The 15,252-nt window shown below is 38.3% G+C and overlaps 1 protein-coding gene across 2 annotated transcripts in view; it reads left to right on the plus strand.

Moving 5' to 3' along the window:
- COPB1 (COPI coat complex subunit beta 1) overlaps positions 1 to 15,044 on the plus strand; it is a 34,314-nt gene extending 19,270 nt beyond the window's left edge. For both annotated transcript variants that reach the window (XM_004711562.2, XM_045290953.1), the window contains exons 13-22: positions 634 to 794; positions 1,899 to 2,019; positions 4,087 to 4,314; positions 4,455 to 4,634; positions 7,249 to 7,393; positions 8,607 to 8,726; positions 11,014 to 11,159; positions 11,959 to 12,048; positions 13,881 to 14,036; positions 14,664 to 15,044. In XM_004711562.2, coding sequence (XP_004711619.1) covers positions 634 to 794; positions 1,899 to 2,019; positions 4,087 to 4,314; positions 4,455 to 4,634; positions 7,249 to 7,393; positions 8,607 to 8,726; positions 11,014 to 11,159; positions 11,959 to 12,048; positions 13,881 to 14,036; positions 14,664 to 14,723 — 1,407 coding nt within the window. In that variant the 3' untranslated portion in view covers positions 14,724 to 15,044. The remainder of the gene's footprint in view (positions 1 to 633; positions 795 to 1,898; positions 2,020 to 4,086; positions 4,315 to 4,454; positions 4,635 to 7,248; positions 7,394 to 8,606; positions 8,727 to 11,013; positions 11,160 to 11,958; positions 12,049 to 13,880; positions 14,037 to 14,663) is intronic.
- The last annotated feature ends 208 nt before the right edge of the window (positions 15,045 to 15,252 follow it).

Genomic DNA, 15,252 nt, shown 5'->3' on the forward strand with positions numbered 1-15,252 from the left:
CTGAGGTTATAAATATCAATTTCTAGGAAATTTCTAGATTATAAATATCTAGGAAAACAGAAAACTCAAATTTTCCCCTTGGAGCCACTGGTGGTCTCAGACTGCTGACCTCCAACACATAACTCACTGGGCCACCAGGGCTCCTTAGAGCTCGAATCAGGTGATAGACTGGTATTGGGACTAAGTAATAGCTTTTTCTGTTTTAAAGATAGTTGATTACGTTAACTGTTTGCAGATAAGGATTTATATAAGTTTTCCTAATATTTCAAGAGATGACTAGAGAGAGAAGTAAGGTTTAGTATCTTTTTTATGTTAGGCACTATCTTTACCATTTTCCTATTAAGTAACTTTGTGGAAAGAATATTTCCATATAACAAAGTTCAGCTTAGGCTCAATTTGCTTTAGTTAATTTGTCTACATCTGGTCAACTAGTAAGTGACAAAAGAAGAATTCAGATTCAAGAATATCTAACTCCAACGCCCCTGTTCTTCCCACATCACCTTGCAAGGAAATTAGAAGGAGAGTTCCAAGTTCCCAGAAATGCTTTGGGGGAATGTTTTCTCTATAGAAACGGTTGAATTGTTTAAATCTGATTTTGCTTATTGTTGATATTAATACTAAATTGACTTTTAGATCCCAATTGTTGAGTCAGAAATAAAGAAAGAAGCAGGTGAATTAAAACCTGAAGAAGAAATAACTGTGGGGCCAGTTCAGAAATTGGTAACTGAGATGGGCACCTATGCAACTCAGAGCGCCCTTAGCAGTTCCCGACCTACCAAGAAAGAGGAAGACAGGTAATGTGATGCACCTGTGCCTTCCCATGGTTACTCTTGTGTATAAAATAGTAAGTGGGCATCAGATAGGTAAGCTACTGACTCTTCATCACTTTACTTTTGTCACCAAGATGCAAGTCTGTGCCACTGAGGTACTTTAAAGGCGGGGGAGTAGGGGAGGGCTGTGCAAGTTTTTTCTCCCAGGGATTATGTTGATGGTTAAACCCTCTGCCTCTCTTCAATGATACAGTCATATTCCGTTTAAAATTCTTTTACTCACAAAGAAGGGGTGGTGGGGTAGTAAGCAGAAGTGGCTCTGAGGATATTGTTGCCCATTAGCATATTGGTCATATATGTAACTAACTTCCAAGCATTTATGGAACTTTGAAGACTTCCAGTTTCTGACTGATGGGATAGAACTTGTACTATATTTTCCCCTTGATTTGCTCTCCGTTTTTATGGCAAAGATGAAAAAAATAATGTCCTCAATTTTTTGAGTGCTTACTGTATCTGCTTTCACATCTGTAGGACAGGGTCGAACTGTCCCAAGGGTCTATGTGTGGGCATTATGCTCAGTAGTTTATCTCATAGTCTTGCAAGCCACCTTTCAAGAAGGGAGAGTATTATTACCCAGTTTATAGGAGTTGAGGCTTAGAAAGGTTTAACCCAAGGGGATGCAATAATTACACCTGCTAAGATTTGAATGTAGCTTATTGACTGCAGCACATATACCCTTAGCCATTTTCCCTCTCGTTATTCAGTTGGCTTTTGCCAGTATTTGAAGATCAATTTTAAAGCTGGGTATTCTGTTTGTTTTTCCACTGAGAGCTTAAAGGACTAGTTGAGTTCCTGAATTGATGGATGGAAATGAAAGTGTTAAATAGGCTTATTTGAGTCATTTACACAACAGCTTTATGAGTTGGGTTGTGTTTTCTGTGATGGGTAGTTAGAAACCACCAGTAGCTTCATGGGAGAAAGATTGGGCTTTGTAGACCTTTAAATAGTTACAGTCTTGGAAAGCCACCAGGAGGTGACTATGTGTCAGCCAGCATTGACTTGATGGCAGTGGGTTTGGTTTTGTGTCCAACTTTTAAGAAGTTGATAGATTCCTTAATTGCTTTGCAGGCCTCCCCTGAGAGGATTCCTTTTGGATGGAGATTTCTTTGTTGCTGCCTCCCTTGCTACAACTCTGACCAAGGTTGCCTTGCGTTATGTAGCTTTGGTTCTAGAGAAGAAGAAGCAAAATGTAAGTTCATTTATTGTACATAGAGGTTTGCTCTGTGTCAGAATTGAATTTATAGCAGTGAGTTTGTTGCTGGTTATACATTGTGGAGCCCTGGATGTGCTGTTTGGTAAGCTTTCTGTGGACTGCTAATCATAAGGTCACCAGTTCAAGCCCACAAGCTACTCAGAGGAAGAAAGATGAGGCTGTTGGCTCTTGTAAAGACACAAAAAGCCTCAAGCTATATAGAGTTGCTGAATTTGAATGAACTCCATGGCAGAGGTTTGGGGTTGTATGTGATAAACAGGGAGGGACCCAAAAATGAGTGTTAGAGTTCCTGTCAAGGAAGAGCTTAAGGGTTTAGTAGGAGGAAGGGGCACACTAATACTCTTACAAAGTTGACAAAGGAATATAATTGATTCAGTGTGATTTGTCAAGGGGAGGTGTGATGTAAGAGTTGATGAAGTCACTTAGGTTAGCTAGGATCAACCAAGCCCCACGAAGGCAATACCTTTAAAATTTATCTCCTTAATCACTGAGTTTCATTAATTTTATTCTGATATGATTATGTGATTCTTTTGCTTGTGATTCATTGAGCAGTTTGGTTCTGTATATTTATAGTTTCCATTAAATTTCAGAAATATCTAGCCATTATTCTTACATTTTCTATACCATCCTCTATCTGCTCTCCATTAGAGAAAGTATCAAAACTTGGGGGATTATTACACCTGCTTCCCCTCTGATTCTTTCCCAGGCTTATGGTAGTTTTTAAAAAGATGTGTATAGAACAATACTCAGTTAACAGCACTGTGGGTGGGGCATATGTCAGGATAATACTAAGAAAGACTGGAAAAGTAAGTTGGAATTTGGGGATAACCTTAAATATGATGCTCAGTGATACTCTCTTGTGAAGGCTACAGGAGGAAGTATCTTCAGGGAGGGAAATGATTGGTGATTGCAGCAGCAGCAGCAAGTGATCAAATTCACCATCACCAACAATGGCACAACCTGGTGATAGATAGTGCCTCCTACTGCAACACAGGAAGAAAACCTCACCTCTATGATGTCCTTGCCAAAATGTGGGACAGTATTAAAAACAACTTACTTGGGCTATTTTTAAAAGTCAACATCATGAAAAACTATAAGGCAGCGGGGCTAGTAGAATTGAAAAGGGACCAAAAAGTAGAACAGCCAAATAAACTATGTGATCATGGATTTACAAACACCTGGTGTTTTCAGTGGCCACTGCGAACACTTGAGTTCACTGCAACACGCTGAACTTACTGCAAACAAGTCAGTATGGCTTCAGAGCAGTTCTGTCTGTAGAATGGACTGCCTTGGGCTTCCGAGGCTGTGCATCCACGTGAGCAGACAGCCTCATCTTTCTTTCAAGGAACGTCTGGTGGGTTCAGCTGCTGAACTTGTACTTAGCAGTCCAGCCACCTCACAGTCAGAGCAGTGGGAATAGGATGAGAAAAGCTCTATATAACTGGACTTCAATAGTTCGAGCCCAGTGTTCAGAGGTCAGCTAAATCGTATAAAGATTTTCACTTGCATGGGAGGTTGGCGTGGTACCCCTCTCTCACACACACATTGATTAAGGGTCAACTCCATTTTAAAATAGTTAAGTTTCTCAGGTGAGCTAATGATGTTATGATCATATAGAAAATTATTCTTAGGAGATGTGTATTGTAATATTTATTAAATTAAGACTCAGCCAAACAAACATGTATGTGTGTAGGTCGGTTAAGAAAGTAAATATGGCAAAATATTAATTGATGAGCTATTTTTTAACTTGTAGTTGGGATTTTAAAAGACTATCAGCATGTGAAGGGCTAAAGTGAGAAACTGAAGTGAGGGCGAACGGTTGAAAAGCGCGTGTTACGTTCCATAGAGAGTGAGTGAAGGTCTTGGAGAGGACAGCCCGCACAGGGAAGGGGAGGGTGCAAAACGATGTGAAGGAGATATAATATAAAGGGTTTGAAATCCTGCCCAGGTGAAGTGAAAAATTAGTTTATTTCTGATTGTAGGGGACATCCTCACAGTTGGACAATCATGACACAGTAAACAGCCATTTCTCTTCTCTTCTAGTCTTTTGTTGCCGAGGCTATGCTACTCATGGCTACGATCCTTCATTTGGGCAAATCCTCTCTTCCCAAGAAGCCAATTACAGATGATGATGTAGATCGAATTTCCCTGTGCCTCAAGGTCTTGTCAGAATGTTCACCTTTAATGAATGACATTTTTAATAAAGAATGCAGACAGTCCCTTTCTCACATGTTATCTGCGAAACTTGAAGAAGAGAAATTATCTCAGAAGGTAAGGTGTTTACATGTTAAGATCATAAAGGAACTTTGGGTTTTTATTTTGTCAGTTTTTCAGTCCTCATACTTGAGGGCTTTCCCTCTTAGCGACCCACAAAATCTGGCTTATCTTTCCTTACTGCTTTCTCAACACAGAAAGAATCTGAAAAGAGGAATGTGACAGTACAGCCTGATGACCCTATTTCCTTCATGCAACTAACTGCTAAGAATGAAATGAACTGCAAGGAAGATCAGTTCCAGCTGAGCTTGTTGGCAGCAATGGGTAACACACAGAGGAAGGAGGCAGCAGATCCCCTGGCATCTAAACTTAACAAGGTAACGATAGGTCAAGTACATTGGTAGGATATTTAAATTATCAAAAAAAACTAAGAAAGCTGGTCTGCTGTTGACTTTTAGAAGATAAGTAACTTTATTAAGCATCCTTTTTTGTCAAATAAGTGATATTAAATTAAATCTCAATTGAAACTCAGAAGTCAATAAAATACTTGAGTATTTCAGATCTATTTGATGATTTTATAATTTGCTCCAGTTGTATGTGGAATCATGTCGTTAGTTCATTCGCCTATAGAACTACGGAGTGGATTCAAACTACCAGCCTTGGGTTAAGAGCCACACACTTTTCCGTTGCACCACTAAGGCTCCTCATGGCATCATAAACTAAACCATAGGTTCTCAAACATATTTGTCCTACCTCTCTTTTTTCAGGAAAAAAAAGAAAACCCAAAAACGTGCAATTTAAAGCTTTTGTACTATAGCTCATAATTCAGAGTAAAGTGTAGGTATCTGCTTTTGCAGTCCCCCTGGGTCATTCCTGTGCCCACTTAGGGAGGCCCTGGATTAGATTAATAAATACAGCTAAGGGATCCATAGAGATTGACTAGGTTTCTAAGGAAAAACTAAACAGACAACGCTTAGACATTTTCCTCCATACTCAGATTCATCTTTTGATTCTGATATAAACAAAGCAGCTCTATTTTTACATTTCCAATATGTTGAATTATATATACAATCCTCTTGGAAAATCAATTTTCCTCTTTAAAAATGTCAGTTTAAAAATTGATGAAATGGCACATATTTTGTTAACATTTTTACCACACAAAAAAGAACAGCCTTTAAAAAAAAACATAGTGAACTACAAAAATAAAAACTCCCTGAAAACAACAGATATTGGCGAAGATGTAGAAAAATTGGAGCCATGATCCGTTGATTTCGTGACTGTGAAATGGTACAGCTGCTGTGAAAAACAGTTTAGAGATTCCTTGAAAAGTTAAAACAAAAAAATTTTTTAAACATTTACATGAGCGATCCATTCCACTCCTCAGTATAGCCAAAAGAATTGAAGACAAGAACATAAACAGATACATGTACATCAGTGTTTATTGCAGCATTAGCCAAAGGTGGAGGAAATCCGTCAATGCCCACCAAGAGATGATTGAATAAACAGAGTGTGCATAATACAGTGTACATAACACTGCAGTAAAACGTCCTGATACAGGATGAACCTTGAAAACATGCTGAGTGAGTTAATCAGTCACAAAAGAACAAATAATTATGTAATCCCATTTAACAAAATACCTAGAATAGACAAATGTATAGAGTCCAAAGTTTATTCTGTGATTACCAGAGGAGGGGGGGTCAGGAAAGAACGGATCAATACTTATGGGTCATTAAACTTGTTAAGGGTAATGGGAAAAGCTGGAAATGTGTAGTAGTCCTAGTTGCAGGATGTGATGAATGTTACTGAATTACACATTGTAAAAATACCAAAGTTACAAATGTTTTGCAATATAAACAAGAGTAAGTTAAAAAGTATTGCTATAAAATCATAGAAACTTTGTTACACACAAATTATGAACTGTGCAGTTATATTTCTCACAGTCCTTCATTTCGACCTATCCTCTTGTGAAAGCAGTGCTTCCATCGTTCAGCCTTCCTTGCAGAAGTCTCTGTGCTTCTGTTACACTGTGACATCCTTCAGGGATGCAAGTCATATGCCTTTGAAGTTTTCTTTTGAGTTTTGGGAATAAAAAGTCTGATGAGACAAAATCAAAATTGTAGGATGGGAAGGGGTAAGATTTCCCACTGAAATTCATGTAGGACAGCTCTTGCTACCCTCAAAGGAGCAGGTGCATTATTGTGAAGGGGAAGCAACTCTTAAAATCACACCATTAAAGAGTTTTCAGTTAAAAAAAACTTTTTTTCTTTCTAATAAGGACTGGGCAATCTGTTGTACAAGGGCCACTGTAAATTGGAACTGACCCATTGGTATCTGACAACACCACCAATAAGCTCATGTGATTGCCCTGAGCTTTTAAAGACAATCTTATCAAAAAAATAAATAAATAAACAGTTGCTAATAACCTTCTGAGCTGACTTCCCTGTCTTGGATTGCTGAGTGAGCCCAGCAGCTCTGGGGGGCCATTGTTCTGACTGAACTTATTAATGAAGGAACTTGTATGTAATTATCCACAGGTAAAATGGGTTTTGTTTGGAATAAATCCATCTGTGTATGAACTGGAAACATAGAAGCAATACTTTTTAGCTGATCCTGGTGGGTATGTGTATACTCAGTGCACTTTAAAAACGATCCTGGAAAAATAGAAGGAAATTTCCCATGAACTCTTTGAAGCCACCTTGTATGTAGCATCTATATTAATATAATGATCTACACTGCTTTAAAACCAGTAGGTGTTTGGATTCACCTTTTTCATTAGAGTTTACATTCTGTATTGTATAAAGAACTCTTAACTTTTTTAAATTATGGGATTTTTCTAATATAGCTTCACTTTCCATTTCTGTTTGTCAAAATAATTTTAAATGCTTTGAAATGGCTTGTGTAATCTAAACACTTGTGTTCTCACCTGTCATACTTAGTCCTATGGCTAAATTGTCTCAGGCATTTGATTAGCTTTTTATTTTTGTTTGCTAGGTCACCCAGTTGACAGGTTTCTCAGACCCCGTGTATGCTGAAGCTTATGTTCACGTCAACCAGTATGATATTGTCCTGGATGTGCTCGTTGTGAACCAAACCAGTGATACTTTGCAAAACTGCACATTGGAATTAGCTACTCTTGGTGAGGAAATTTACCATAAAGGGAAAATATTGCTACATAATAAATTTTTATTTCAACATAACAAAGGAAATACACAAATTTCAATAGACTTTTAAGGATTTTTCCTGAGCCCTTTGAAGATTTTGCATCAAGGCTTAATTTTACATTTAACATTTAGTCCTCTTCAATTCCACTTTTCTGAACTTACAGGGGGTACGCAAAAAACCTGGAATTGCGCTGGGGGTAGTGGAGCTTTTGTAGTATGCATTTTTCTGCTGGGCGAGCATTGAGCAACTTGCTCTGAGTTAGTGCACTCAGAGGGGTCGCGTGGGAAGGTTCTCTGGTCACAGTGAATTTTTTATAAAAGCAGTTTCACTCAAGCTACGTTTTTTGTGATGGCTGATTTAAGAGAACAGCGTGCGGCTGTGAAATTTGATCCCTGCTGATGGGGGGGGGGGGGGGGAGTGCTGCAGAAACTGTTGTCATATTGCACACAGCTTACCAGGACAGCACTATGGGAAAAGCTCAAGTGTATGAGTAGTTTTCTCGTTTTAAAAAAGGTGAAGTGTCAGTTGATGACAAACCTCGTTCTGGATGTCAGCTTCCCAAATGAATGAAAATGTTGACTTGTAATGCATTTGGAGTTCACTCCATCAGGTCAGACTGTTATTCAAGCTTTCTGTTTATTGGTTCTGAAAAGATTGCGTTTAACAGTGTGCATCAAAAAGAGGCTTAATTTGTGGCTGGTGGTACTGGTTTTGCCACCACGACAATGCACCAGCTCATGCAGCCATCTCAGTGCAGTTTTTGGCAAAAAATAGCATGCCTCTCTTGTCCTGTGCACCTGACTCACCTGACCTCACTCCATGTGACTTCTTTTTGTTTCCTCAATTGAAGAGGAATATGAAAGGACAGTGATTTGATGACAGAAGAGGTGAAGAAAAAACAAGGGAGTGTTGTCAGCCATCCAGACAAATGGGTTTTTAAAATGTTTTTAAGAATGGAATCGCAGATTTGAGAAATGTATTAAGTGTAATAGAGAGTACTTTGAAGGTGATAAGGTTGTTTTGTTAAAAAAATTAAGTACATTGCTTTGGGGGAAAATCCATTTTGTGGGGGTATCCCCTTGTTTCTTATTTTGTTATATATTGTTTAGCTTTATCCCTTTAAGGTTTTCTGACTTGAGAGGTTATATGTTTTTTGTTTTTAAAATCGTCCAAATTCATTCTTTCAGGGGATTTGAAACTTGTGGAAAAACCATCTCCTTTGACTCTTGCTCCTCATGATTTTGCAAATATTAAAGCTAATGTCAAAGTAGCATCAACAGAAAACGGAATAATTTTTGGTAACATAGGTAAGAAGCTGTTTTATAGCATCTGATGTTTGAATAAGTTTTACTACAGAAATTTCTATAATGCTTGAGGACAAGAAGGTAATCCATCAGTTTATCATTTATGGGCACCTTCTGAAAGCAGGTATTGTACTGGAAGGTGCATAAGGAACCAAACAAGGTCACTGTCCTTAAGAAACTGTCTTGCCATCCCTTTGCAGAGGGGTAGCAGGTAGGAGACGAGTCACTCGGGGTGCAGTGTAGCATTAGTAAAACACACAATTTTCCTCTAGAATTGAGAGGGGCTGAATACACGAGGTGTTAAGGAGCCAGAATGCCCAGGCATGGTTAATAATTAAAGAGGAGGTGTCTGCATTGAGTGTATTAGGTTAATGTTTATATCGATCACCAAAAAATGAGGAACAAATTAGAGAATGAGTTAAATCTAGGGCATATTGATTATTAAAGTTTTTATTTTCAAAGAGTGTAAAAGTGTATGAAGAGTACAGGTTCCCAAACGGATTTGGGCTACGACATCATTTTCAGAAAAAAATTACTCTGCCCCCTTGGCATTGAAAAACTTGTACTGTAGCCCATAATCCAGGATAAAGTGTCAGCTGCTTTAGCAGGTTTCCCCCCAGTCATTCCAGCACCTCCCCAGGGGGCAGTATTGTCTACTTTGGGAAGCATTGATCTACGGATACCCTGGGATAATTTGTTAAGAACCAGGACCTTAACAGGAGGTCCAAACCAGAGAGAAAGGTATAAATCTTCAGTAAAGGTATAAATCTTCAGTGTGCAGACAGTAGTTGAAGCCATAGGAAGAACTCACCCAGAGAGAGCTAATGAGTGAGAAAAGGGAAGAATTAAACATAGCATCTATTTAAATATTTATAACTTGATCATAAGAGGAAGGACCTAACAGGGCAATCTAAAGTGTGATTTGGGAAGTAAAGAATAGATTAAGAAGCTGCAAAGATTAAATAACATGAAACCTGAAAAGAAAACCCTCTGGATTTCATAAGGAGTGATTAACACATTTCTTGTGGTGTGTCCCAAGCAGTGGTGATAAGGTAAAGACTAGGCAACAGGCAATGAGGATTTTAAGATAGGAATCTTGATAGAAATGAGAGAGTACTGAGTCATAAGAGAAGGCAACAATGAAGGAAGATTTATGTTTTAGCGGGGAGGGAGGGGAAAAATGAGGACCTAATGTCGGGGGTTTAAATGGAGAGAAAATGTTTTGAGAAACGATGTACAGATGCGCTTTACACAATTGATGTGTGTATGGATTGGGGTAACAGTTGTATGAGCCCCCAATAAAATGTTAAAAAAGAAAAAAAAAGATTTATGTTTTAAGATGAGAGAGGTTTGCATATATTCATAGGCTGTAAGGGAAGAAAGAGCAGGGTGCAGAGGTAATGATTGGTGGAGCCAGGTCCTGAGTGAAATTACGGGTCAGAGAAGGTGGGAATGAGTAACCTGGAAGAGAAGACACAACACTTCTCTGACACAAAGGGGAAGGTGGTGAGAGTGTGCTTAGAGACATTTAGTTTTAGATGTGGAGCCGGAAATTAAAGGAGCTTATTCTCTGAACTTCCATTTCCTTTCAGTAGATAGGATGGAGGAATGTCAGAAGAGGAGGAAGGCAGGCTTCAGTTGGATGATGAAGGGCCTTTTTACTATTGAGCCTCTGGGTGGTGCAGTCTATTAAGTGCTGGGCTATCACCAAAAAGTTGGTTCAAGCCTACCCCAAGGAGCCTTAGAAGAAAGGCCTGGCTATGGGAAGCCTCTGGAGTGCAGTTCTAGTCTGAAACACAGTCCCTGAGCTAGAATCCGCCTGTTGCCAATATGGGTTTCTTTTGTTGTTTGTTTTCTACTGTGGAAGAGAGAGAAACAAACAGTCTTACATTGTTGATGCTATGGCCTAGCAATCTTCATTCAAAAACATAATACATTCGTACTGCTTGTAGAGTCCCTGCAGTGCTTAACACAGTACTGATGGAATTTTAAAGTACAGTGTGTCTGAGTTTGAATCCTGGCCCCACCACTTATTGGTTGTTTAAACGTGAGAGACTTAAGTAACTTCTGTACCTGTTTCCTCATCTGGAAAGTGGAAAATAATCAGACCATCGCATAGGATTAATTGGGAGTATTGAACAGGTGCTATTTATAAAGCCCATAGTGTTCAGCACACAATTAGAAGTTATATAAATGTTAATATCATATTTGCAAAAAGTAAAACTATTAAAGTTTAAAATTGCTCCTGGTGATTGGAGATCCTTTTCTATGTGTCTATGTTATATTGCAGTTTACGATGTCTCTGGAGCAGCAAGTGACAGAAATTGTGTGGTGCTCAGTGATATCCACATTGACATCATGGACTATATCCAGCCTGCGACTTGCACTGATGCTGAGTTCCGGCAGATGTGGGCCGAATTTGAATGGGAAAACAAAGTTAGTTCCTGAGACTCTCTTGCACTTTTCTTTCCTGCTTTTTGCCTAGCTTTGTCTTCTCTGATAAAATTAATCCCATTAAAAAGTGGCAGATATGGAAAGCAAAAAAGGCTTTCAATATATGTTGTTCTAAACTAGCCTTAAGTGGAAATAATGCACGTAGTTTTCTAAGTTACTATTGTAATTTGGGGGGTAAAGCCCCACCCCCCACGCCCCCAAAATTAAAAAGACAAGCTCACTGTCAAGTGAATTTGGATTCATATGGTCCTATAAGAGAGTAGAACTGGTTTGTAGGGTTTCTGAATCTGTTAATCTTTATGGAGCAAAATTCTCATCGTTTCCCTCTTAGAGCAGCTAGTGGGTTTGAACCACTAACCTAACAGCAACCCAGTGCTTAATCCACTGAGCCACCAAAGCAAGAGTGGCATTGTTGAAATTAAACTGATTGATCAAAACATAGACGATATCCTATTCCTTGTAAGTGTGAACAATTACTATTGAATCTGGCATCCAAGAGAAACTTTACAAAGGCAATGGCTTACAGATTAAAAGTTGGGCGCGGTTCCTTCCAGTCTTGCGATTTTATTAAAAATCCTCTTTATGCAGCATGTTGCTCTTCTGTAAAGTCATCTATATCACTAAGGACTGATGCTCTCCCCCAATGTGTTGGATTTGGTAAAAGTCATTACCATCTTTGTTGCCTGTAGTTTAAGGAGGTCATCATCCCTGGAAGAGAAAGTCACAGCTTTGTCATTGTACAAATTATGATCCCCTTTACTTTTTCCCCTCTTCTCTACAGGTGACGGTTAACACAAATATAATTTATTTAAACGAGTACTTACAGCACATATTAAAGTCAACCAACATGAAATGCCTCACTCCAGAAAAGGTAGGATTTGGTTGGGAACTTCTTAAATCTAATAAAGAATACTGTGGCACATTCTCACCATTGTATTTTCTCTACTTTTTGCTATTACCTCATAAAACCCATCAAACCAAACCCACTGCCATCGAGTAAGATTCCAACTCAAAGCAACCCTATATAGATAGGGTTTCTAAGTTAGTAATATTGGAACACATGAGCAGATAGCCTCGTCTCTCTCCTGTGGAGCCACTGATGAGTTTGAACCATGAACCTTACACATAGATAAATCTACTTCCCTATCGCTACTGAACACTAGCCAGCTTATTCCTAGTGTAGTTATCTAGTTGAATATTCAACCTAGTTTTTCTTTTGGATCTTTACTCTGGGTCAGAGGCTTGCTCCAAATTAGTTGTTATAGTGGATTAGAAAATGTTGGTGTCCTCTTTTGTTACTTTGATTGTGTTATTTTGATTGTAAGTGATCATTTATCTTCTCAAATTCAGAATTACTGGCATAATTTGATTTTGTGCTGTGTATTTATGAAAAAGATTTAGAAAACCAGAAAAAGTAAATATGGGGACCCTAGAGATTTTTGGGGTAATCTTTATAAAATTACCATTAATATTAATTTTATCAATGAAAGAGTATCCTCTGAACCAGTAGGTTTTAATTCACATATTAATTTATTATTCAATGAGGGGTAAATCAAAATATTGCTATGAAAGCATAGAAACCTTTATTTTAAAAAATTTGAAAATGTGGAGCTATTGTTTCTCAACACATCCTCCATCTAGCCCCATGGTTCTCAACCTTCCTAGTGCCGTGACCCTTTAATATAGTTCCTTATGTGGTGGTGACCCCCAACCATAAAGTTATGTTCATTGCTACTTCATCACTGTCGTTTTGCAACTGTTATGAATCAGGCGACCCCTGTGAAAGGGTCATTTGCCATCTGCCTTTGAAAGCAATGTTTTCCTCTCTAATCCTTCCTCAAAGATTTTTGTGTTTCTTATTTTACACCATGTCAAAATGGCAGCTTAAGCCTCCTTAAGGGACAATATTCTTTGTAATATTCTCGGAGTTTTTGAACATGAAGAAGCCTGAAGGGAGACAGACAGGGTTATAGGTTAGATGGGGTAGCATTTCCCAGTGAAATTCTTGTAGGGCAGCCCTTGCTACATGGTAATGGGGAAAATTCTAACATGCAGCTTTACTGGCCTTTTTCACACCAGTATAGTTTTCAGCTTAAAACAAAAAACTTATTAATAAGCTCCCATGAGTTTTGAGAAAATCCTTTGCCCTTTGAGAAAATCTATCAAGATTTGAAATTCCATAAAACAATCTTCCTAACCCTCAACTGTCTTCTCTGCCTTGAATTTAACTGACCCAGCAGATCTTAGAAGTCAAATAGAATTGTTTTGATTAGACCTGTTTTCGAAGGCCCCCTAAGGGGAGACCAAGATAGCGTATTAGTGAGGAACTTGTTTACACCCATCCTGTGATGGCAGAGACATGTGTAGACATGTTTTCATTGGAATAAGCCTGAACTCTAGAATGTTTACTTACCTTGCCCTCAGATAGCTGAACTTGACTGACTGTGTCTTCATGGAGCACGCTGAACTCTTGGATATGTAGTAATGAGCAACCTGGAAATAGCCTCCTCCTTGGTAGGGTTTAAGGGCTGCTGCAGGTGGCAAGCAATGAAAGGATGTATAGTTCTGTGAGTTTTCACAAACTCGTACAGTTGGGTAACCACCACAATAATAAGTACTATTTTAAGTAATAATTTGCCTATGCTGTTTTGTCTTGCCTGTGTATAGGTCTCTAATAACATATTTATCAAAAATTTCTTCAAGGCTCTCTCTGGTTACTGTGGCTTTATGGCAGCCAACCTCTACGCTCGCTCCATATTTGGAGAAGATGCACTTGCAAATGTCAGCATTGAGAAGCCTATTCACCAGGGACCAGAGGCCCCTGTTACTGGCCATATAAGAATCCGTGCAAAGAGTCAGGTAACTGTTTTTCTTAGAGATCATCTGTGATCTGAACATAGGGAGGGTGGATTTGTGTCTTTCATTTCTGTAGGATCCTCTGCCATACTAGTATTTTGGGCATTAGGGGTGGGGTGTGTGTGTGTGTGTGTGTAAAATATTCTCCATAAGCTTTTGTGTCATTAAAATGACTTTTGGGCTTACTTGCTTAAGCAAATTGATTCCAGTGTGGCATTTCTGAAATTAGTTCCCCAGAGGTTTTTGGGTTTTTTTTGGTGTGAGTCAGTGTATAAATCTCCCCAAAATCAAAAACCTCATTCAGTGCCATCGAGTCAGTGCTGACTCATAATGACCCCCTGTGGGTTTCTGAGACTGTCACTGTTTACTTGAGTAGAAAGCCCAGTCTTTCTCCTATGTTTCAAACTGCCAACCCTGGGGATCACTATCTAACGCATAAGTATTGGTGACTGTTTATAAATAGAGCACTGAAAGTACTCAGCCCAGTAAATTTTAAGTGAGCTTGTTTTGTAAATCCTTGGTTTTGTTGTTAGTGATGTCACTGCATCGAGGCTTAGTTAAGTTGGATTCATCTGTCGGTTTTACAGAGATAGTTTCAAGAATTCTAAATATCTCCGTTCTTTTTTGCAGGGAATGGCCCTAAGTCTTGGAGATAAAATCAACCTGTCTCAGAAGAAAACTAGTTTTTAAGGATAAACAAAAGTCATTGCAGCTTTACAGTTAAAATTTAGGTCTGGGCTTATTGAGCCCCAAATCTTTTATACTCTTTCATGCTTTATGTTATACAGAATCTGAGTTCATGCTGAATGCATTCCAGCCAGTAATTTATAGTCTTCCCCTTCAATCAAGATTGAGCCTAAAATTATAGTTTACCTTTGGTTTAACAGTTCTGAATGCTGACCTCAAAGTGTATGTTTCTCACATGTACCAAGACTGTTTTCATAGAACAATAAACAAATCGATTCCTAATTTTTGTTATTTTATAAATAAATGTATAATCCCATAATTTTACTTATGTAGCAATAATTTCTTTAATTGGGTTATAGGATTCTTAACTTTTTTTTAGTTGTAGCTTTTATTTTGAAATTCATTTATAGTAATTTATATGGAGCTAAATTAATTCAAGACTCAATGATTTAACTGAGGTAGGCCTTGATTGAATTCTTTTGACTTTTACTTACTTAATGTACTATCAATAGTTAAAACACCTTATCAAATT

This window comes from Echinops telfairi, unplaced genomic scaffold (genome assembly GCF_000313985.2).
Source record: "Echinops telfairi isolate 266 unplaced genomic scaffold, ASM31398v2 ScPeMD7_60;HRSCAF=208, whole genome shotgun sequence".
In the NCBI taxonomy this organism is placed as follows: Eukaryota; Metazoa; Chordata; class Mammalia; order Afrosoricida; family Tenrecidae; genus Echinops; species Echinops telfairi.